The 22148-nt window shown below is 42.0% G+C and overlaps 2 protein-coding genes across 5 annotated transcripts in view; one reads left to right on the forward strand and one right to left on the reverse strand.

The window, feature by feature from the left end:
• Positions 1–1723: 1723 nt before the first annotated feature.
• On the forward strand, positions 1724–16332 carry TMEM243 (transmembrane protein 243; the record flags this gene model as incomplete). The annotated part of the gene is made up of 4 exons (XM_084230828.1): positions 1724–1801; positions 13507–13557; positions 14860–14964; positions 16210–16332. The coding sequence occupies 4 exons, from the start codon at positions 1724–1726 to the stop codon at positions 16330–16332; spliced, it is 357 nt and encodes a 118-aa protein (XP_084086954.1).
• A 1547-nt stretch (positions 16333–17879) lies between these two features.
• DMTF1 (cyclin D binding myb like transcription factor 1) overlaps positions 17880–22148 on the reverse strand; it is a gene marked incomplete at its 3' end in the record, with an annotated part of 29954 nt that continues 25685 nt past the window's right edge. For all 4 annotated transcript variants that reach the window (XM_084230264.1, XM_084230262.1, XM_084230263.1 and 1 more), the window contains 4 exons: positions 19830–19985; positions 18936–19316; positions 18207–18351; positions 17880–17989 (listed from right to left, as the gene is read on the reverse strand). In XM_084230264.1, the coding sequence (XP_084086390.1) occupies positions 17880–17989; positions 18207–18351; positions 18936–19316; positions 19830–19985 (792 nt within the window). The remainder of the gene's footprint in view (positions 17990–18206; positions 18352–18935; positions 19317–19829; positions 19986–22148) is intronic.

Consider the following 22148-nt stretch of genomic DNA (forward strand, 5'->3'; position numbering starts at 1 on the left):
ATCTTTCCAATCCAGGTGCTACCGTGTCCAGGGAACCTGGCGTGGTTGCGTTTGTTTTGTAATACTTACAAATAACCCCGAACGTAGAGCGCGCCGTGTTGCCTAGCAGGCCTCTCCACCTCCAATTCTCTATACTCTACAACCTGGAGAAGAGGTTGACGCGGGAAGCGTTCTCCATGGCTGCAACCCTGCTTAGTCAGCACCCTCGCCAACAGGATGAATGAACAAGTCAAGGAAGAGCCGGGCATGCATTTCCTCCCGACTCTTTTTGTAAGCGACAGAGGATCCTTATCACAGAACGAAGCAAGACAGACATACAGACAGCGCTAAACCAACATTACCAGTGAACCCCCAACCCGTCCTAGTTGGGCGAAGACCAGGACGGCTAAAGGAGGTCAGCTGTTTTAAAAACGCTGTCAGCAAAATGCCGAGCCGTCTTCAGAAATGTTCTCTGCCCACGTGGATCGTGCAGACGCTCATTCCTAAGCAGCCGAGAAACCTGCAGCCGGGGAGACCGGCCGCCCCACGGGGAATAAACCGGCACCTCTAGAAATAAGGCTTCGCAACCAATGCGGCGCTTCGGCCGGCGGGATTGGCAGCCTCGGCCGTGACGTGGCCTGGGCGGGCAGGGTCGGCTTGCGACGGGGGCCGCGGTCCCGGCCGGGGGAGCCGAGGGGGGACCCGCAGCTCGGCGCCGGGCTCTCCGCCAGTTGGGAAAGCCTCTCCCTTCCCCGCGCGCGTCGCCGGCGCCCCGAGCCGCGGCCCGGAACCCCCGAGCGGGCGTGGGCCCCGGGCCCCGCGGAGCCCAGCGCGGCCGCGACTCCTCGGCGTGCGGGCGGCGGGGGACACCGAGGTTTGGCCTGCGGGCGCGGGGCGTCTCCCGGGAGGGGGCCGGGCTGTCCAGGGCCGGGGCGGGATTCTCTGCGCGGCGGCTGACTGCGCGGCTGCCCGGCGGGGGGCGCGAGGCGAGCCGGCGCGCGGGCGGAGGCGACCCGCGAGGGGGATCCAAGTTGCTTGGCGCGGCCGCGCCCGCGCCCTACGGGGTGCGCGGGGCTCTGGGCTCTGCTCCCGCAACTTCACTTTTCCTGTCACCGGGGCGAGGGGGGCATGGAGAAGGGAGCGGAGGGCTGGGACGGGGGCCTGTTGGTAATGCCTGCTGCTGCGAAAACTTCTTCCCTGCCTGGGCGTGAAGGTATACGCGCGCGCTGAAGAAAATTTAGAAAGCGTGAGAAATTACTGTGTAAAGAAATGGGGAGTGGGGGTGGGGAAAAGGGGGGGGTCCAGGGGGAATCACGTGTTGCCCCGGGGAGAAGGGGAAGCCGATTCGCTCCGCGAGCTGCAGCGCCCGGCGGACCGTGCGGCCGAGGATCCGGCGGGCTCAGCCGAGCGCCGAGATTTGGGGAAGTGGGAGCCGCAGGGGCCGGGCGGCCCGCGGAGAGCCCGCCACGCGCTGTTTGTTTCCTTTCACTTCCTGCGGCAGCTGCTCAAGATGAAGAGCGCGGGGCTGGGGCGCAGCGGCCTCGTCTCCTGGATCTGAGCGCTCACCCCCCCCCCCCCGCCCCCGGCCGCCGCCGGGACTTCCCAGCCCCACCTGGGTTTCAGCCATGAGTGCTTGGTGAATAAACCGGCGGCGTTGGGAGTCGCGGACCTGAGACCGCGGGAGGTAATGCTGGCTCGGTTTTGAGTGGCCTGGGGAAAGTGAAGAACCCCCCCACCCCCCAAAATGGAGGACTTTTCAACCAGGACCTACGGCACCAGTGGCCTGGACAACAGACCTCTGTTTGGAGAGACGTCGGCAAAGGTGAGTGCGCCGGGATTCCGGGCCCTGGGTGTGTTTATTTGTCTGTTTCTCTGCTTGTCTGCCCTATGGCCTGGAGTCCCCGCCGGGCCCGTCTGTGTTTCCTGAGGCACTTGGTGGAAGAAAGAGCCGGTTCTTCAACTCCGCTTCCCACTCAAGATATTTGCCCTACCACTCGTCACCTTCTTTGGGGCCGGGCTGGCCCAAAGCCTTGAACACCGGTGGTGTAGAAAAGTTCAGAAAGTTCTGGGCTGTTGGGGATTTACAGGGAAGAGCAGAGGCCTCTCTTTGGAGGGAAGGTGTACTATGGTCAGGTGGTACAAGCACCGGTGGAGCTGGAGTGCTCAGGTTCAAGAGGCTTCACTTGGGTGCTAGAGGCCTCCTTGGGAACCATAGAGCTGTACTGCTGATCGCTGTTTATTTAGGGCCGTGAAGAGTTTACTGCTGAGGCAGCCAAGCAGAGAAAAAGGAGAGAGACATGAAGTGAGGGCTGCCTTGATGGTGCCCCAGTCCAGGAAGTGATCAGAGACACTCTGGACCCAGATAAGCTCTAGTACATTATTTTCGGCTTTTTAAAAGTATAACTTCTTTTTACAAACTTAATCATGTGATGTCCTGAGCCAACAGTTGAAGAGCATCCCTTTCCTGTCCTCAACATTAACTTGAAGTAGTTTGCACAAGATTTAGACTCTTCGGTTGTTTTGTTGTTTCCCCACCTAGAAAGTGACATTGGTGATCTTTGACACCTGAAAGTGCTTTCAGCTTTTCACAAAGTCAGGTGTAAATGGGTTCCTGAGCTGCCTGAGTTTCTCCACTTTGACAGGGCCCTCTAACAGAAAAAGTATAGGGCACTTGTACACCTAGTACTTTGGGGCATAGCCTTGAACTTGTAGCCTGCAGGTCTGTGACAAACTGCTGCTTTTTTTTTTTTTTTTTAACTTGCCTTTCATCTTCTTAAAGTGTCTTACTAAGAAAATGTTTTAAGCTTGAGCTCTAAGATGGACCATGTTATCTAATGGCTTGGCATTATCCCACTCCAGAGGACACTTGGTTTGAGAAACATGGCTCTGGTTCAGAGCATTATGTGGTAGATCTGGGGAGTCTGAGGAGCCCAGCAGAAATATGTAAACGGGTGCCCTTGTATCTGTGCCACCACAGGAGTTTAAAGGGGCATCTCAGGATACAGCAGAGAAACTAGTAACTTTCCTATGAGAAGTTTGGGAAAGACCTTACAGGATAGCTTTTCCATTTGGTCTGTGGTGCTTTAGACTTTCAGATGTGAGTGTCCCTAAATTGGAGTTTTACTGGAAGAGGATTTGGGGAGTAGAAGGTAGCTTTGCCGCCTGAAGAGGTCACATCCAGGGCAACTGGCTGCTCTACTGCCCCAGAGCTAAGAGGTTCACTTTTGCTCCCACATGCCTTGGGACACAAATTGGGGTTCCAGGTGGTATAGACTTCTGATCCCTTTTGTTGCCGACTGCAGAGAAGATGACTTGGTAATGGACTTATTGATTTTTATAGATACTTAGAAATATTGATGTTTTCTGACTAGCTTGGGCTGAAAAATTCAATGACTGTAAGTTTCTGTGATCTATTTGAAACCTATACATTCTCCAAATGTATCTCTGTTTATTGCACACTTATTTAGTCCAAGAGTATATATTGTTACTTAGGCAACTATGGCATTATAAGGATAGATTCAGTTACTCGGAGAAAAAGTTAAGAGTAACACATAATTCCAGATCTCACAAAATTGCTCCCTTTATCTCCCTGTGAGGACGACAGGATGATTACACATGGAGGAATTGTTTAGAATGAAGAAAAGATATATCTCTGGTCTGAGGATGGGAGAAAGTATATTTATCATAAATTGAGATGCCAGGTCTGAAGGAGAGGTCTTGACAGCGAACGATTTTATTTGAGACCCAAGGTGGAGGGCAAGGCACAGTAGTGGATCTTAATAATGAAGGGTTAGGACACATGACAGGGGAGGCTTTGCCATAGTGGAGTCACTGGTTGAACAGGATGGGTTCCGGAGATCCCTGAGGAACCTTTGCTGGCTCCAGGATGTGGATGTTCCCAGCTGGCTCTCTTTCAGATGCCTGGAAACTGGACACAACAGCCAGTCTTAGTGAACTACCACTTTGGAGGAAAATATCCAGAAAAAGGAAAACCTATTCCTGTCATACTTCTACAGTTCTTTGGAACTTTTAGTAATAGTATAATGCCTTAAAACAACTGGCCATATATAGCTTCTTAATTTTAAATCAGTAGAGCAGACCAGAGCCTTTAAGGACAGTCCCTAATTGTTAAGCAAAAATTACTTCAGCCCACAGAGTAGGATCTGGAGGGAAGTTTGTGTTTCCTCAGTGCCAGGTACCACGGAAGACTTTCAGCTGTTTTCAGCATTTCCTTGTTTGACCTCAAATTCGTTTGTAAGACTGGCCTTGTTGTTCCTATTTTACAACTAGGGGAGTTGAACCTTAAAGCAGACTACTTGTTCAGCCCCACAACTCCTTTTGTAATGTTTCACAATGTGCATCCACATACCTGCTGCCCTTTCACAGGAAATGGGTGAAGTGGTTTCTGGAAGAAGTGGTGAAGTGATGAAAGGTCTGGAATCCACTTTAGAACAATACCTATGTAATCCAGTGGGCCTTGAGCAGCACCCTTGAGGGCAGTCCCTGAAGGGGACTGTCTTCACCTGTACTGGATGCAGGTGGTGATTTTGGCCACCCAGCCCCAAATTTTATTCAGTCTTTATAATGCTCCATAGGAATGACTTTATAAATGGAGCCATGGAGCAAAAGGTGAGAGGAAACAGTTCTTTTATCATTACATAAATAAGGAAAAGGAAGGATATTCATCTTTTATAGAAACATATTTTTCATTCCTTGATAGCTTTGGAGTTACATATTGCTGTGTGGGCCTTCTCCAGAGTCATAGTCAGAAAGTCCAGATGCTCTTTTTTTTTTTTTTCCCCCCTTTTTCTTTTTTCCTTCTGTTTTATCCATTCCTAAGTTCTGTGGTGCAAAAACAAGTGTGGCACAGATGCTGTGACAATATACATCTAAGGTTTTTAAACCTGTGCTATAGTTTAGCACTTTCAAAAGGAGTACAGACTAGTAGAAATATAATGAGTTGCATAGGTAGTTTTAAATGTCTCAGTAGCCATGTTAAAGTATAAACAGATGAAGCTAATTTTAATAATGTATTTTCTTTAACACCATACATCCAAAGTAGTGTCATTTCAGTATATAATCAAAACACTATAATTTCTGTGTACAATCAACATGAAAGGTACAGATATTTTTACATTTATTTTTTGCTTAAAACCCCTCTTAGTTGCACAAGCGTATTTCAGGTGCTCATGAACCACCTAGCTAGCACTACCTTATTGAATGGCATAGTTCTAAAGCCAGTTATTAGTTCTGGTGGCTCCACACTCATGTTTGGGAAACATTTTTTTATATTCTGGGACTTCTTATAGCCTATATTGTGCTACTTTTCACAGGGACTCTAGTTAGTGGGCAAGTAGTACTTTTAGAACTATTTGGGGTCCAGCCTTTAATTAAGCACAGTGCCCTACCCAGTTCTTAGCTCCCCTGCACAGGAGCATTACTGAACCAAGCTTCCAGAGAATCCTTTGGGAAATGTCTAGGGATCTCCTTCCCCTGCCCCTCCCTTCTCTCACCCCTTGTGAACTAAAACCTGGAGATACTCCCCTCTCTCTCACCCAGCCTTCCTTCAAAGTTTGCCCTAGGATAGCACACTGTTGGGGCTTCTTCTGTCGTGCTGGAAAGGCATTAAGTTGTCCTGGGGCTTATGAGCCCATCTAGATTTCTTGATTGCCAGCTGGCTGCCCAACGATCTGAAATCAGTTCCAGCCCAGTATGGATTGGGGCACCTCAGAGGGGAGTGGGAGGATGGTAATGTCTTTAAGAGAAAGCACACTCGTGGTCCAGAGCTTGTGCAGACGTGAAGAGGAGGATTGCAGCGCATGGTAGAAGGCAGTGCAAACTTCTTTCTGGACAAGCCTATTCTATTGACTTTTTTCACTGATCACAGAGGAAGTGGTTCATCCTTTAAGATGTACCAGCATCCTCTCCTTTATATTTCTATTTGGATGTGATACAAGAAAAGTAAGTGACTTTGGGGGAAATGCACTCAATTCAGCAGCTAGCAAGGGTGTGGGCACCTCTGTATAGGGAATAAGTTAGTCAACCCTGAATAGGTTACATCTTTTTGGTTCCAAAGCCAAAAAAATTCCCGTGTGCTAAAACTTTATTTACCTCATCTTCCCTTCCTCTCCCTACTGAGGGAGGGAAAAGCAAACAAAAACAATGAAAATGAAAACTAGGGTCTTTTATGATGTTTATCCAATTCAGGCAACCCAAACTTGGAGCAATTGGCTCCTGAAAATATTAATAGTAGGATAAGGTTAGAGCACCACTTAAAACCCTTTTTAAGTGGGCAATTGCTGCTTAATAAAGAACAAAATTGTGGTTAAAATTGTTGTTTCTAAACCTGCCTCCTCAAAGCCCTAAGGACGGTCCTCTGAGGAGTGTGGGGCGCTTGTTTCCATTCCCCTTGACAACTTTTAGGTGATACTCTGAGCTCAACCCCTTGTCCCGTCCCAGGGATCAGATCTGTTTTCCCTTTGCCTCTCTTCCATCCTGACACACCACTTTAAAAAAGCTGCCATTTCTCTTGCTGGACAGTTTTGGATGCTAGACCTGGTGACTTATTCTTTACTTTCATTAAGTGTTTTTTTACTTACCCCCAGACCAGGGCTGTCTGGGGTTGGGCTCAGATGTTGGTATTTTGAAAAAGCTCCTAAGAGGATGCTGGTACATGGGGAGGGGTGGGATCCCCTAGAAGCTAAGTAAGCCCAGTCCAGCCTCACATCTTCCTATGGACCCCTTTAGCTGCAAAGCTCACTCTTAACTCCCTGCTTTAGAATCTTCCTCACAACTCAGCCTGCATCTGTGCTCCTTCCTAAGAGCCTGGGGGTCAGAAAAGTCCTAGGACTTCTCTCCTTGTGCTGTGAGAAATATGTTTAGATATGGCTCCCTGACTCAGTACCAGATCCTTGAGGATAGGAGCCTGTTGTCTCATTTCTTTGGCCTTTCTAGTGCTAGACACAATGCCTACCCAATTCTTGATTTTATTTATATTAAATTTTAAGGTAAGAAGATTTAACATCATCAAAAGTAACCTGTATTCTTGGGACATTTGAACCCACATGAGGTGGGGACTGTCTTCAGAAACATAGAATGCCAGACACCCAGAGGTACCTCCATCTCTCAGACCGTTGAAGTCATCCCTCTCTCCCTGCATGAGCCACAGCACAGAAGCCATAGAAAGGGGTAATACAATATTATATAAAAAACTTAAGCCAAGGCCTGGCCTCGCAGAAGCTGGTGGCCTTCTGGGTTTACCTCTCTGTGGACATAGTTTTTGCAGTAATAGGCCGGGAATGTCTTTTTTTCCTTAGTCCACAGGTCACATTAAGGTAGAATTACTTTTATTTTCCAAGGGATATGTGGGTTGACGTGTTCTTATGGGAGTAATAAGAGTGCATTTGAAATTAGAGCAGCCCTAGAAATTGGGGCCAGGGCATAGGGCTCACTCAGGCCCCTGTCATCTCTGAGGACCTCATCTCTCATTGGTAAGATGCCTCATTAAGTGTAGTAGCAGTGACACTAATACCATGTTAGCTACTGCTTACTGACCCTCCGCTAAATGTGACTCTGTTCTGGGGGATTTACATTTTCGTCATTGCACTGATAAGGAATCTAGGGTTAAATATAAAGTGAGTTGGCCTTGACCACATGCAGGCATAGGGCAAGAGAATTAATTAAAGGTCTGTGAGACTCCTCCCAGACCTTGAACTATGCCCAGCACAAATACAGACAGGTACTTCCCTGTAGGTTCTAAGTCTAGGGCTCATTTTTATCCCTTAAACATGTGGAGTAGGTTTGTCTTACTGTGAGCTGGTTTTTGTAAGTGGTACTTCAATGAGATTCTCCCGAGAAGGAGAATCTGTTAGAAGGGATATACAAAAATATTCACAACTGAACAATGCTTCAAAATATGAATCTGAAAAATAAGGGCACCATTTTAATATATCTACACGTTTACTTTCTTCTCCAAATGGACATGAGGAAAAAGTTGGTGTTAGGATCTGCACTTAGCAGTGAAGGTCACGGTGTGTTGGAGAGTGTGAGTTGTAAAGTGTGGGTGTGTCTGTGTTCCCATAAATGCTTTCTCATGCATCCTCTGTTCCTGGCACTTTGTGAAGTTTGGTGTTTTTTGGGAAGTCTCCAAACAATAGTGCCTGTGATCAGATCCCCTTGCTTTGCCCAAGGTGAATGTCCCCATGATGGATGCTGTTCCCAGGACTGTTTCTGTCAATAGTGGGAGCGGAAGCCAGGGGGACCAAGAAAAACCCACTTTTAAAGTCTGGTTTTTTGCGTCAGCTGAGACCAAACCTTCCCCCACTTCTCACATCCTCTTGGTGTGTTTATTCCTAGAGGGTTGCTGCACAGGCTTCTGACTGGGCCATTTCCAAGCTCCCCTGAATGGTTTTCCCCTGTGGTTTAGAAGAAGAAAAGGAAAATTCATTTCTGAGAACTGGGCTTTTATTTATGGTATTAGAACCCTTAAGTTTGAGAAAGGCAAAACTTGGGTTGCAAAATTGTAGGATGTGGCTCAAGGGTCTGAATCACTGTCCAGGTTAACAATTGTAGGAAGTAGTGCCTTTGGACATTTCTAATACTTGCTGAATGGATTGCCTTTCTTGACTCTCCCTCGCAAGAACAGAGAATCACTGCCTGAGAGAGGGGAGAGGAGGATAAGCACTGAATAAAAAATGGGATTGGGGCCTCCCCGGTGGTGCAGTGGTTGAGCCCTGGGTTGCGAAGCTGCCCGCAGCCTCTGCAGCACCGGTTCGATCCCCAGCTGGTTCGATCCCCAGCTGCTCCCCGGCCACTGGAGGAGGGTCCCACAAGGTGCGCAGACCTCTCCTGCCACCCGCTACTCCCCTCAGCAGTGTACTTCGGTCCTTTTGCCTGCTCTGCTCCCCACTCTGCCTCTGGTGAATTCTCTCACCCTCCCGTGCTTCTGACTGTACCCAGTGCTTGTATAAATAAATAAAAAAATAAATCTTTTAAAAAAAAGAGGGATTGAACCCTTTACTAGAGGGATGAACAAAGTGCCAGGGAGCATGGAAGAAGAGAATAATGCTATAGGAGGCATTGGGATACAGGATTTTTAAGCCTTAAACCTAAAAAACAGCAGACAATATTTGAAGGAGGTAACTGGGAATCCCAAGCAAGAGCGCCTGCTTGTGTCAAAGGGGTTGGAGCAGGAAAAGTACAGGTATCGGAGAGGGACCTCCGAGTGTTTCATTGTGCCTGGACTCCAGAACTTGGAAGGAAAGGTCAGCAGAAAGGCTGGGCTAGGTAAAGACCTTCAATTGCTGTGCTAAGGAATATAATTTACTTGTGGAGCCTGGGTTAGAAATGTGCATGTATTCTTTAATTTACATTATATATTCTTTATAGTATGTATTCTGTAAGTTAGGCATGTATCCTATAACTTAGGTCATAAGTGTGCATGTATGTCTTTTATTTAGTTGCTAATCAAGTGCATACTACATCCCAGGAAATGTGCTGGCTAGTATATCTTGTATATCTTATTCCCTTTTCTTTTAAAGGCCCTGCTTAAATGGCATGCCCTTAGAGAGGATTCCTAGAACTTATATTGAAAAACAGTCACCCATCTCCACCCTGGTCATTCTTCCTGTCCTGTTAGATTTTCTTCATAACATTAATCATGTGAAAAAGAGGAGGCACTGCATGCTTAACATCAAAGTGGGAAGCAGGATGATGGAAGGCTCTTTTGATATTGGAAGGAGTTGAGATTTTGGGGCCAGAGATGGACTTCAGGAGAGAGGTGGGATGAGGACAGAGATAATTAATCAAGTCAGAGGATGGGTGCAGAACTGGCGGAGAAGTAGGTCACATTCCGGTACTCTTCAGGCTGAAGGGACGGAAATGGGGAGGATGAATTTTCCTTTTTTTTCTTTACATTTTATTTTTATAAGGTTGTTTGCTGACTTGCTTTAAGAGTGGGATTGGGAACCTGAGTTGAATTGGAGTGTCAAACCACTTTCCGGAGATGCATGGAGAGGCCATGAAGTGCTGCTGGCCATTAGGGGCAGCTGCCTTTTCATTCTTGCCGCTTCTGTGTTTTAAGGAAATGTAAAGGCTAATACTTTTCAATTTAAAGATTCCATTAAAAGTCCCACTTAATGACTAGGAGACAGAAACCCTTGTGAGATTTTGTACAAATGTCTGGAATATTGTCTTCTACATTTGCTTTTTTGTATCCCCTTTCTCTACATTTGAAGGATGGTGTTCTAAACAAAATTAATTCACACTTGTTACTTAAGTTGACAACACAAGTTTAGCCGCCAGCATGTATTTGTGGTAAACCCAATTAGTTTGTTCTTTCAACTGAGTTGAGCTTGTAACTTGCCGGGCACCATGGTAGCCAGAGGGATACCACCACTGCCACCACCTGCTGGTACAGTGACTTCTCTAATGTGGTCGGTCAGGTTATCAGGTTACCTCTGTGTTGGATAGTGGCAGTTCCCAGAACTAATTGTCAGTATTAGAAAAGGGTGCTGTGCCTAGTGTGGAGGAGGAGATAGATGAGTAAACTCTGAGATAGAATTGAGGTGTTTAAGTGAATAAATGACATTAGGCAATATATGCAGACTCTCTCTCAGAACTGTACTGTGTATGAATGTTCACATGTTGGTGTGTGTATGGTATATAAGTACACACACACAAGCACGTGGGTTAAAACTTTTTCATATGGTTGTTATTTCTTTGGGAAGGACACCCTGCTTCCCAGTCCTGTTTTCTCTGCTGGTGAGGATCAGGGCTGATTCTGATCCTGGTGCCCTTCCTTGGGGAGTAAAAGTAAGCAACAATAGAGGGTGGAAAGCTCTGGAAGAGAATAATTTTGGTACATAGAAATAGGGTAATAGAATGGGAGGAGACAAACCTTTTTCCTGTGAGATAATAGTTGGAGACTAGCTGTAGAAGTGGAAATAACATGGATTTTCAGCTCATTCCATAAACAGCAAAGTTTAAATGCTGTATTCTTTCTCCTTGTAATTGATTTGGAGCATATTACTTCTAATACTGCCCTTTGAAATGCTAAGTAGTGTCTTATTCTTTATTGTTGTCCTATCTTTAGAGACTGGGAAATGGGAGAGCCGCTAAAACCTGAAAAATAACCTCTGGGCCTGGGAAGAGTCTTCACTCTGATTTGAACTTAATCAATATTTAAAGTGGTATAGTTGAGATTCTAAACTTTTAAGTGAGTTTACTAAATTAACCATTGAGTTCATTTAGATGTGCACACAATGACCTGAGGCTCTGGGGCAAGGGGTCTTCCTTGGTTTTGCACTTCTTGCAGGCTCTCAGCTGAGGCCTCTGCTTCCTAGGGCCACAGACCAACACTTTGTGTTGTAAGAATTGAGAACAGGGAGCCTGAGAATGGGGAGTCTTCCAAGGTTAATGCTTGTTTCTTTGGCCTGGATTCATGGTTACTTTGATAGAAGACCTGAAAGCCAAGACCTTGTCTTGAAGAAAGAAAACCCTGTGAAAAACCCCTCATTCATATCCTGAAGAGCTCTTCCCTTCTTGTGTTCAGTGAACTGTCTGGAAGGCAGAAAGGGCCAGGGAAGTATCTTAAATTTAGATTTCTTTCCACTGGAATAATTAAAATCATGCTTGCATGGCTAAGTTCAACAATAGGGAAAATCATGAGAAACCTTCACTTCTGAAATATATACACTTTAATGTAGTATTTTGCAAATAGAGTTTTTGAAATCTGCCTTATTTTTATCTAGTTCAACAGTAGCTTTTTAGGGTGCTCTTCCAATGAGGAGTACAAGTCTAGTATGTTGGCTTTCTTCATTTATTGGTATTGAGACCATGGGCAAATTCTCAGTTTTCTTGAGCTGCTTTCCATTATGTGTGATGGTCTATAGTTCCTGGAGTTTTTAGAAGATACACTAAAGCTCTTGGCATAGTTACTGTCCTTTCTCTATTATTATTCCCCTTCCCTCCAACCCCACACCATTCCCTGGCCCCCACCTTTAATTCTCCCTGGCAAACTTGCTTTGCTGTTAGGAAGTTATGATATTTTTTCTGGCTACCGCTCACCTGAACCTTTTCACTGGCTTCTTCCTATTGTGAGAGGCACACTAACCTTTCCAAACTTCTGCAATTCCCTGGAGCTCATGGATGGGAGCAGATAGTCTTGATTTCTCAGAATAGACCAGATTTTAGTTGAACCTTTTTCATAAAGTGGAAATAATGAGGCTCCACAGGTTGTCTTATATACGTATTTTAAATACACTCATTTGTCATGTATGAATAAGTGATTTGCCCTGGGTCTCTTCCTTAACAGTTGGTCTTAATTGCAGACTACTGTGCGCTGTGTAAGCTTCCTTACTGAGGTAGTAGTAAGATCTGAGTCCTCCAAGTTTAGTAAGGGTGTGGCTGGAGTTGTTTCCTTTGTCCTGTGTAACTGTTGAATTGTAATTTGTGGTTTGTCCTCGGAAGACCAGGCACACTGACATTATACTTGGCCTTCCTTCACCCTTCCTCCCAGCTTTGCCTGCCTCTTAAACTTCTTTGGGTTTTTATCTTTAACAGCAGATCACTTGGAATGAGTGTTCAGTGCTGCTCTGTGCTTGTTCAGTGTCCTTCCCACTTCTGGACCTTGGTTTCTTGGTGCTCATATTCCGTAGTCTGTTACCCTGCTGAGATTTACTGAGACAACCTTTATGACCACAGATTGATTTAAGACTCATCTTTGACTTCTCAGAAATAAGACTACTTGGTATTCACATGGCTTTAGTGTTTCTACTTAGGTCTCAACTCCTGTGGCTTTATTCTTTAAGCTCCTATAAACCCAAATCTTGTAAAATCAGTACTAATTAGGTTGTAGTTTTTCAAAACATTCTGTAAAATTGGTGGGGTGGGGTGGAAATGACAAGCAGCTCAATGGGTAGGATCCTAGGGTCCCATTGAATCAAAATATACTCTTTTATGCTTTGAAGACTTTTGTTATTAAATAAGGTGGAAAACCACTTGACTAGATGTTCTAGGATTGTTCCTACCTTTGGCATGATTCTTTCTTAGCAGTACCATCTAGTTCTAGATTACAATGGACAAAGACACATAAGCCGTGTCACAAACTGTCCAAACTCATGACACCTGATATCATCTACATTCTGATTCCTGAGAATTTTCACCAAGCCTCTGTGCTGGCCGTCTTAGTGCCTCGTCCCTTTGCTTCTGGTCATATGGTCCTGAACAGCACACATATGGTTGTGAGTCTCCTGTCCCCATTCATTCCTCCCCAATCTTGTGTACAAAATATGCGGTCTCTTCAAGAAGCCTCCAGTTAGTTGTCCGAGTGTTCCCAAAGTATCTTTTCCACTCTAGTAACATTATATATATATATTTGCTTCGTCTGGTGGTTGTATGTGTCAAGCTTAGAAAAGGGCAGGGTTTTTGGTTTCTTCATTCTAAATCACCCCAAAGCCTAGCACTATACTCTGAAAGTGCCACACTTCTACCACTTGGCTCAAAAAACTCTTTTTTTCTTTCTTTCAGGATCGAATTATCAATTTAGTTGTTGGTGGCTTAACATCCTTACTGATTCTAGTAAGTATCTTTATTTTGTATCTCACCCAGGCTTTTAACCAAAGCTCTGAAAACTTTATTGTGGTTCAGTTATTTCTCAAAAAAACAAACAAAACATCAATAAAACTCCACCTTCTAGGGCCTCCCCTGGTGGCGCAGGGGGTTGAGCGCCACGCTGTGAAGCTGTCTGCAGCCTCAGCAGCGCCGGTTCAACCCCTGCCGGCCAGCAAGGGTCTCGCCCGCTGCTCCCCTCAGCAGTGTGTTTTGTCAGTCTGCCTGTTCTGGTCCCCTCTCTGTCTCTGGTGAATCCTCTCACCCTCCCGCGCATCTGGCCTGTACCCCGGTTCTTGTATAAATAAATAAATAAATCTTTAAAAAACAAAAAACAAAGCAAAACACCACCATCTAAATGTGCCAGTATACCAGTATGTGAAGTATTGGTTTGTTCTGTTAACACTTTAGATGCCATGTTAACACTGAAACAAAATTGTAGTAGCTAAAATGATTTCTACCCCACCCCCAATTTATTATATGAAATCAACAACTAGGTTCTCTGAGTTTGTCATGTTTGTTCCCTAATACATTTGTAAATATGTCAGTGGTTACCAGCAACTTTCTTTTCTTATAGTTTACCTAATGCCTGATTTCTGCTAGTACCTTAAGTTAACTTTGTTCCTAAACCAGATTCATTATCCTCTGGTTTAAAAAGATTACTTGGTCAACATATAGTGACTTTTCATCTTGTTTTTTATAGCTTAGTGATATTACAGTTAAATAAAAACCTAGCTGTGTATCCCAAGAATGACAATTCTGTGGCACATCTGATTAAAAGAATGTTAGTCAAGTTTGTTTCAATGAGTTTATGAAAAGAATGGATATTTCTATGGTAGAAAGAGAATTATAGGATATTACAACCCAGTTTCTCAGTATTTTTCATAATGTTAAGCAAAACAAGTTTGGGCATTTCTAATTGGAGTATTCAAAATAACAAAAAGGTTAAAATGTTTCCCAAAATAATCATCAATCCTGGGAATGATGCCTAAATGATTTTTAAGCTGTTAATGGAGAGGTTATTTTGAGGTTAATTTTACTCCACTATGATATTTTGGCCTCTTTTCTAAGTATGTATGAAAGGTTAGGAAAAGCACAAAACCTACAGTTGAACATATTTACAACTTTTGTTACATGAATGTTCCAGAAGACAAATCTTGTGTTAGATATCATTTTATAATATGACACATTTTGTAATATTACATTGCCCGGACTACAGGCTAACCATCTTAGAATTACTCACGAGGCCTGACATAATTTCTCTTTGTACAGGTAACGCTGATCAGTGCTTTTGTTTTCCCTCAACTACCTCCAAAACCACTCAATATATTTTTTGCTGTCTGCATCTCTTTGAGTAGTATTACTGCCTGCATACTTGTGAGTACTATTTAGAATTTAAATGGAGTATCCTGAGGGCTAAGGGTTGCAGTGCCTAGAATGGTTACTAGGCCTGGGTCTATAGAACATACCCCCTCTACCATGTCATAATTCTCAATAGTGATTGTAGGGCATTTAAAGAAAAACAAAATATGAGTTTCCACCACACCTCCACCCCCAATCCTAAAGTGGTAAACCTACGTGAAAACTATTCCCTTGACAGTTGAAAAATGGAAGAAAAGACTTAGGTAGTCAAAAATTCCATATAGTTTACCTAACTCCTCTTCCTTTGAGGACCACATACAGGGACCAGTAGACATTAAGACATGCTGTTCTCTTTAGGGAAAAGGTAAAAGCTAATCTTTGCTCTTATTTCCCAAAATGAAAGTAATTAATAGCAAGATTTCCTGTGAAACCTCAAGCTGCAGTTATATCCTTATATAGAATATTCAATTTTACTTATACAGAAGCCTTTCTTATAGGGTAAAGAAAGAAACATGGTGGTGGAGGCTCAGTTGGATGATTGCCAAGTGTTTAGCCAATTCATTAGTTGGTGTTTTTTCCATTTCCCTCAAGGAAAGGCAGAATCTAAAACAGTAAACCCTTAAAAACAGCTGTTTTGCTTTACATAGAGCTTAAATCATAACAGTAAAGTGCTTATCTAATATTAAACTAAGGGATATCTCCAAGCTTCTGATTTTGCTATACTCCTATGACCTAAGAAAGAATGGGCTCATCCCACTTTGGGAGCCATTGGAATGGAGCAATGGAGATGCCCTCCACCTCCAGCCCCATCGCCAGAAGTGACCCAACAGTGATATATGCATTATGTAAGCCCTGTTTTGTATTGGCAATATGAATATCAGTTGATTAACTTCTTAGACCTGAAAGAGTTGTACCTTTTACCCAAATATATTTAAAATAAGCTTAGAAAGTATATATTCCTCCATGGCTTTTCCAGTGAATTGGTGGATTCTATAGGTTTAAACATAGAAAAAGTTAATTGAGAAAGCAAGAATTAGTATGACTTTGGATGTGAAAACTCAGTTGATACTTCAGTTATGAAGAAAAAGAAATTCTGGCTGTGTTAGTCTCAGGAATATAAAGCCTGCCTCATTTAGGAGGAAAAGCATATGCTGATGAAATTGGTCACAGTGGAAAAATTAGTTGTATTTAAATTTTTAATTTTTTAACATCTGTCCAGTGGCTATTACTTAAACTTTTATTTATTTATTTATTTTTTAGATCTACTGGTACCGACAAGGAGACTTAGAACCGAAATTTAGAAATCTAATTTACTATATCTTATTTTCTATCATCATGTTATGTATATGTGCAAACCTGTACTTCCATGATGTGGGAAAATGAGGCGGCCAAGGAGAAATACTTATCAGATCTCTTCAACACGATAATATTAGGACTGTGAATAAGAGCTGGATAAGGTATGCCGAACAAGCTCCCACAGAAGTCTAATACATGATTTTCATGTTAATTGTAAATCTCAATTCCCTTTTTCGGGGGGAGACATATCACTTTGCTTTTCTTTGAGGACCTGATGCTGCACTCAAATATTCCAAGAGCACAAGTAATTTTCACTTTTGAAATGAAAATTTTTTATAATGTTATTACTGCATGGCGAAAGGCTATGTAACAATCTTGCATTTTAAGACAAATAATCTTTTATTTCTGTTAAACTGAATATACAATTATTGTTCCCTAGGCAACCAACTTTTGCTTATTACTACAATTTAATCTCACGTTAACAAAACACAGACGGTGAAAAGACAACTTTGATTGTGAATACCTAATTACAATAATAAATAAAATAATTTATACAAGGGGTTTTTTTGTGACTTTCTATAGGGATCATATTCATTAAAGCCCTAGAGGCTAGTTTTGGCTTAACCTTTTCTAGTATAGGAATGACTCTTGATTTGTTTCCTTTCATAACAAGTAAATTTTGTTTATTTTTTTAAAATTGCCTGAGAGGGAGAAGTTACATCCAATCCCCACCAGCTAATGCACTAAGTGAACAACAAACTTTGATACCCTCCTCAACTGTTTTCTGGGCAATTTATATAGCAAAACATGTAAGAAATGGTCGTGGTACAGGCACCATTACCTCCTTTTTCATTTAGGTTAATTTTACTTCAAAGTGCTAACTTTGTAAACTGATGACAGTGGTTCTGGGTGGGGGAAAGGGGTTATAACTCTACTTAGCTTCTGGTGAATTCTTTCTGTTACTACTCTCACTGTTACTATTTTCACTCGCTCCCTTTTAAAGTAATAATAAAAAAAAACCTGTAGTGAATTTTCTTAACTCCTTTAATGCTTTTCTTTCTACCTAGGCTAAATGTGCTCCCACTGCCAGCAATGGGTAAACCAAAAGGAACTGTCACACAATCACCTCCTAGGTCTCTGTACTGTATGATGGTCAAATCCCAAACTAATGATATTTAATCTCTTTGGAGAGGTTTACTGGTAAGCTGTGGACCTTGCTGATCTGACTTCTCTGAAATATAAACAGGTCTACTTGAGACTGACTAGGAAGCCATGTCCGTTCTTTAGGGATGAAGTACTACTTTTAGAGCAGAGTAATTAAGCTTTGGTGATTTTAAACTTTTCTTAGTAGCTGAAGTAAATGAAATTTCCTGTGGACAAATAACACTAATCATAGGGATTTATGCAGGTAAGACCCCACATTTTACACTCAACTATACACTGTCATAAGACTAGACCTCAGATGATATATTTAAGGAGGTAAAAAGTCATAGCAGCAACAATGTATGTGGCTTTGTAGCTATTTAAAAGCCAGAGGAATGGTAAATTAAGCCTTTTGGGGTTGCTCCTATTTCTTTGGAGATATAATTAACAGTGTGGTTTCTCTGCCTGAACTACCCGTTTCTAAGAAGTACCTAATGACAGTTTACCAAATCCTCAACATCCTTAGAGTCTTCTGAAACAGGACTGCCCAAAGATGAACCAATGATATTTGATTCTTCCTGATGATGTTGGAGTATGGGATCTGTAATGAGTTAAGTTTTAAATTAGTATTAAATGTATATATTCTCTAATTCATGTCAATATAAGAGAAAGTATTCCCCTTCCAAAGTGCAAAACTTAACAAGGTAACATATCTCTATTGTTTGATCAAGCAAGACTAAAACAACTGAATTAAATGTCTGGCTGCTTGTTTTCCCCCCTAAAATCTATCAGACTCATGAAGGGGCTGTATTACATACCTGTTAGTGTTGTCAAAGGCAAGACAGATACAGTATCTATAACATCAGATGCCTGGATAAAGCCATGTGGTGAAGGAACAATCAGTATAGTTTCATCATCAATTGTTGTTTGATCGACCCGTTCTATGGTAGGAGACTCTAAATCCTAAAAATAATTAAGAAATGAGAATTTCATTTCAAAGTCCGCATAAGCTTTCCTTAAGGTCTCATGCATGTATAGGTTTGAAAGGACTTAACTTTCAAACATAGCTCCTATAAAAATTAGAATATAAAGAAAGTTAAGGTCTTAAAAAGTTGACAAAGGTAATAACCCCATACTCACATACAAAGTATCAACATATAAGAACTAAAAAGAACCAATTCAGTCATAGCTCATATAAATATATAAGAAACTGCTATTATACTGTGAAGTGAGTTTCCTAAATGAACCACAATGATCTGTTCCTAACCACCCTAGGGAAAATGCTTCCATTGATTCTACCAAACTTTTCTTAATCTACTGGAGGTGGCCAAGGAAAGGTTTTAATGAGGAACTGGTGTTTAACATAGAGCAGCTCTGTTGGGTTTTGTGCAGGCCAAATGTAGGGTTTTGTGCTTAGTGTGTCTAATAAAAGAAAAAAGGAAGGTACAGGAGCATATACTATCATAAATCATTTCTCGGCTCTTTCCAAACTGCAGGTTTGAGGCTTAAGGCAAGAAATCATTAGGCCATGTTCAAGCGCAGTTTACCTCAGTAACATAAGCATGGGCTAAATGAGAGGGTGATTCCACTTCTTGTTTAAGGTCGGTGTCAGAAATTTCTTCTTCTGTTCTGACCATAACATTATTCATCAATTCTGTGCTGTTTTGGTCACTGAATTTGGATACATGAGCATCATTAAATGAAGGCTCTACAGTCATCTTAGGCTGATGAATTTCATCCGGGAAAGTGTCTGCTTCTAGTGCATCTGGAGGCTCAGGAAAATCAGAGGAGTGAATATCCCCATCTACTGTCAGTTCTGCCTGGGATATGGAAGAAGTGATGTCCTCTGTGGCAACAGTCTGAATGATGACTCTTGGGGTGTGACACTGCACGGTGACATTGTCACTTGTGTTCAACAAATGTTCTGGCTATAAAATATTAAAGAAAACAATCAATGGCAAAATGAAAAAGTACCTACCAGATTTAAGCTACCAGATTTAATGGCAACAAATGACATGTATAGTGGTACCCTGTTACCTTTCATACCTCTCACCTCTGAATGGCAGTATTCTTATCACTATTTTTCTAAAACCCCTGTTCTTTACCCACTGGAACCTTTGATCTCCTGATGTCTTTATTCCCTTACTGTAAGTCCATGTCATGTAAAGAGACACAGGGGATACAGGATCTATCCCAATAGTCAAGGCTGGGTGATGGTGTGAAACACTGTTCTTGGGACAAAAGCATTAGGAAAAATTGTTTAAAGATATACATTACTTTGGGCTCTTATTTTTGTACCAACTAATCCTGATCCCTAACAGGTATATAGGTTCTATCATAGTATTAAAAACAATAAAAAAAAAAAAAAAACCCCTGGTATTGTGACATACATCAATTAGCCAATCTTCTCTACAGAAACTAGAAAATGGAAGATAACATACAGATAAAGCATGAACGATGATCTGTTCGGGAGAAGCAGGAGCAGCAGCTGTCAGGGTTACTGTGGGACTGGCTGTCAGAGTTAGGGGGAGGCCTTGGCTCGAGCTTGTTTGGAGTAGGTAGGTGCCTGGAGTGCCAGTTGGCTGTAAGTGGAAAGACTAAAAGAAAAAGAAAAATAAGATGAGCACAGGTGCAGCAGAACGCTGAGTAGTAGCCTTACTAAATCTAGTTTTCCATCCAAAGGGTCCCACAAACACAATCATGATAAATGCAAACTATTTATAAAATTGTATTTCTTTAATTTTTTAAAATATATTGTGGTAACATTGGTTTACAGCCCTATATGTTTTAGAGGTGCCGGATCACACCTCTTCAGATGTATGAATGGTACCATATTCTTGACTGTCACCAGCCATTAGTCTGGAGATTTAACAGAAAGTGAGGTAAGGCCTTTACCCTATTCTTCATGTCTGTGTATTTCTATGTTTGGTCTCGGCCACTTGTTGTAGAGCACCATGACTTAGTCCATAAACTACTGATTTCAATGCAGTAACCCAGCATACTCAATCTTTATCCTTTCTCTGGAGCACATACTGGAAATCTCCCAGTTAAAAATAAACAAGTTTCACGTTTTTGAAAAGGCACTATAGCAGAACTTCCTTAAATAGACAACTTTAGAAAATATCTTTTATATTAGAGGATATGTACAAAAATAGCAATTAGCAAAATTTCTAAGGAAAAAGAGAATTCCTATTTTAAAAGCTGTTTAAAAGCTGAGTTCTTTTTACCCAAGTAGTCTAAAGGAAAAGTACTTTACACTTAGAGCTGGGAGTTAGAAAGCTGAGGTAGTCTTATGAACTTAAGATACACCCCCCAGCTCTGGGGTCCTGACTCACTTATTCCAGTTTCCTTTTCAGCTAAAGTGGGTATAATAACTGTCTCTGATGGAAAGGGTGTAAGGATTAGAAATTACTATGATGGCATCCAGCACAGCGGGACTTCATTATCTTTACTCCCTCCTCCTTCATGAAAGTGAAAGTTTTCCCTAAAGTTGTAATTATTATTCACATGGTCAGGCAGTACAGTAAATAGTTTATATACATAATGCTCACTTTTTTTTTTTTTTAAGCTGAGGCACTATTAGCACCCTCTATTAATTAGGAGTGAAGTTTCTAAATATTTGTGATCCCATAAGTAAAAACCTGAACACATACCCCAAATATATGTGCATTTGCTTATGCGGCCACCAGTGGGACAGAGAGAAAGGGGGGAGAGGAGAAGAGAAAAATGAAGTTTTGTTATCTACCTGTGACAAATAGTTATCTTTATACATCCCTATTTTGGAGACCACTGGATTAGGAAAGTGAAGCTAGGTAAGTAAGTTGCTAATAGAAGCTCCACAATTGTTCAAAAAGAGAACCTTCTGCTGTGTTAGCCATACTTGTGATATTTGTGTAGAGGATAAACTCTTGTACTAATACTTTTTACAATCTCCGCAGCAAGTAAATCTTACAATTTAATAAAATCTTTGTGTTTCCTTAAGGAAATATAAGCTAATTTGGGGTTTACCTATTTAGGAAGTGGGATAAGAACTAGATCTTAAAAATTTTTTCCCCATTATTCCCAAAAGAAACCTCTTACAAATGATCAGCCACACCCTGTATGTTCTCAAACCAAAACCTCTGAGAACAGGCAAATACTGATCTACTTTTTGTCTCTAGATTTACCTGTTCTGGACATTTCAAATAAATGGGAATCATAAACAATGTAAGTGAAAGAAATAGCATAATGTTTTCCAGGTTCATTCTTGCAGTAGTATGTCTCAGTAATTAGTTCTCTTTTACTGCCAAAAGGTTGTTTGTATGGCTCTTGCACACACTACCCATTTATCAGTGAATAGATATTTGGGTTGTTTCTACTTCTGAGTTATTACGAATATGAAGATGTACAAGTTTTTGTGTGGACAAATTATTTCATTCCTTTAGGCATACCTGGGATTAGAATTGGGTCCTATGTCTAGCCTTTTTAGAGATTACAAGATTATTTTCTAAAATGGCTATTTCATTTAAGATTGGGATTTTTAATTTCTGTATCCCCAATGACTAGTGCAGTATTTAATGAATGAATGTTGTTAAATCATGTTAAGTACAAGCCCATTGAATGCACCCTACTCACTGGCACAATCATTTATATAAAAGAGCATATTATTAGTTTATATACAGATGAAGAAAAATTATAAGGTCTGACTATGTTATAGCCATTTATCCTTAGAATCATGGACATATTTGCATGTGATGCCAATCATGTTAACTTTTATATTT

The sequence above is a fragment of the Talpa europaea genome, assembly GCF_964194135.1.
Source record: "Talpa europaea genome assembly, chromosome: 3".
Taxonomy (NCBI): domain Eukaryota; kingdom Metazoa; phylum Chordata; class Mammalia; order Eulipotyphla; family Talpidae; genus Talpa; species Talpa europaea.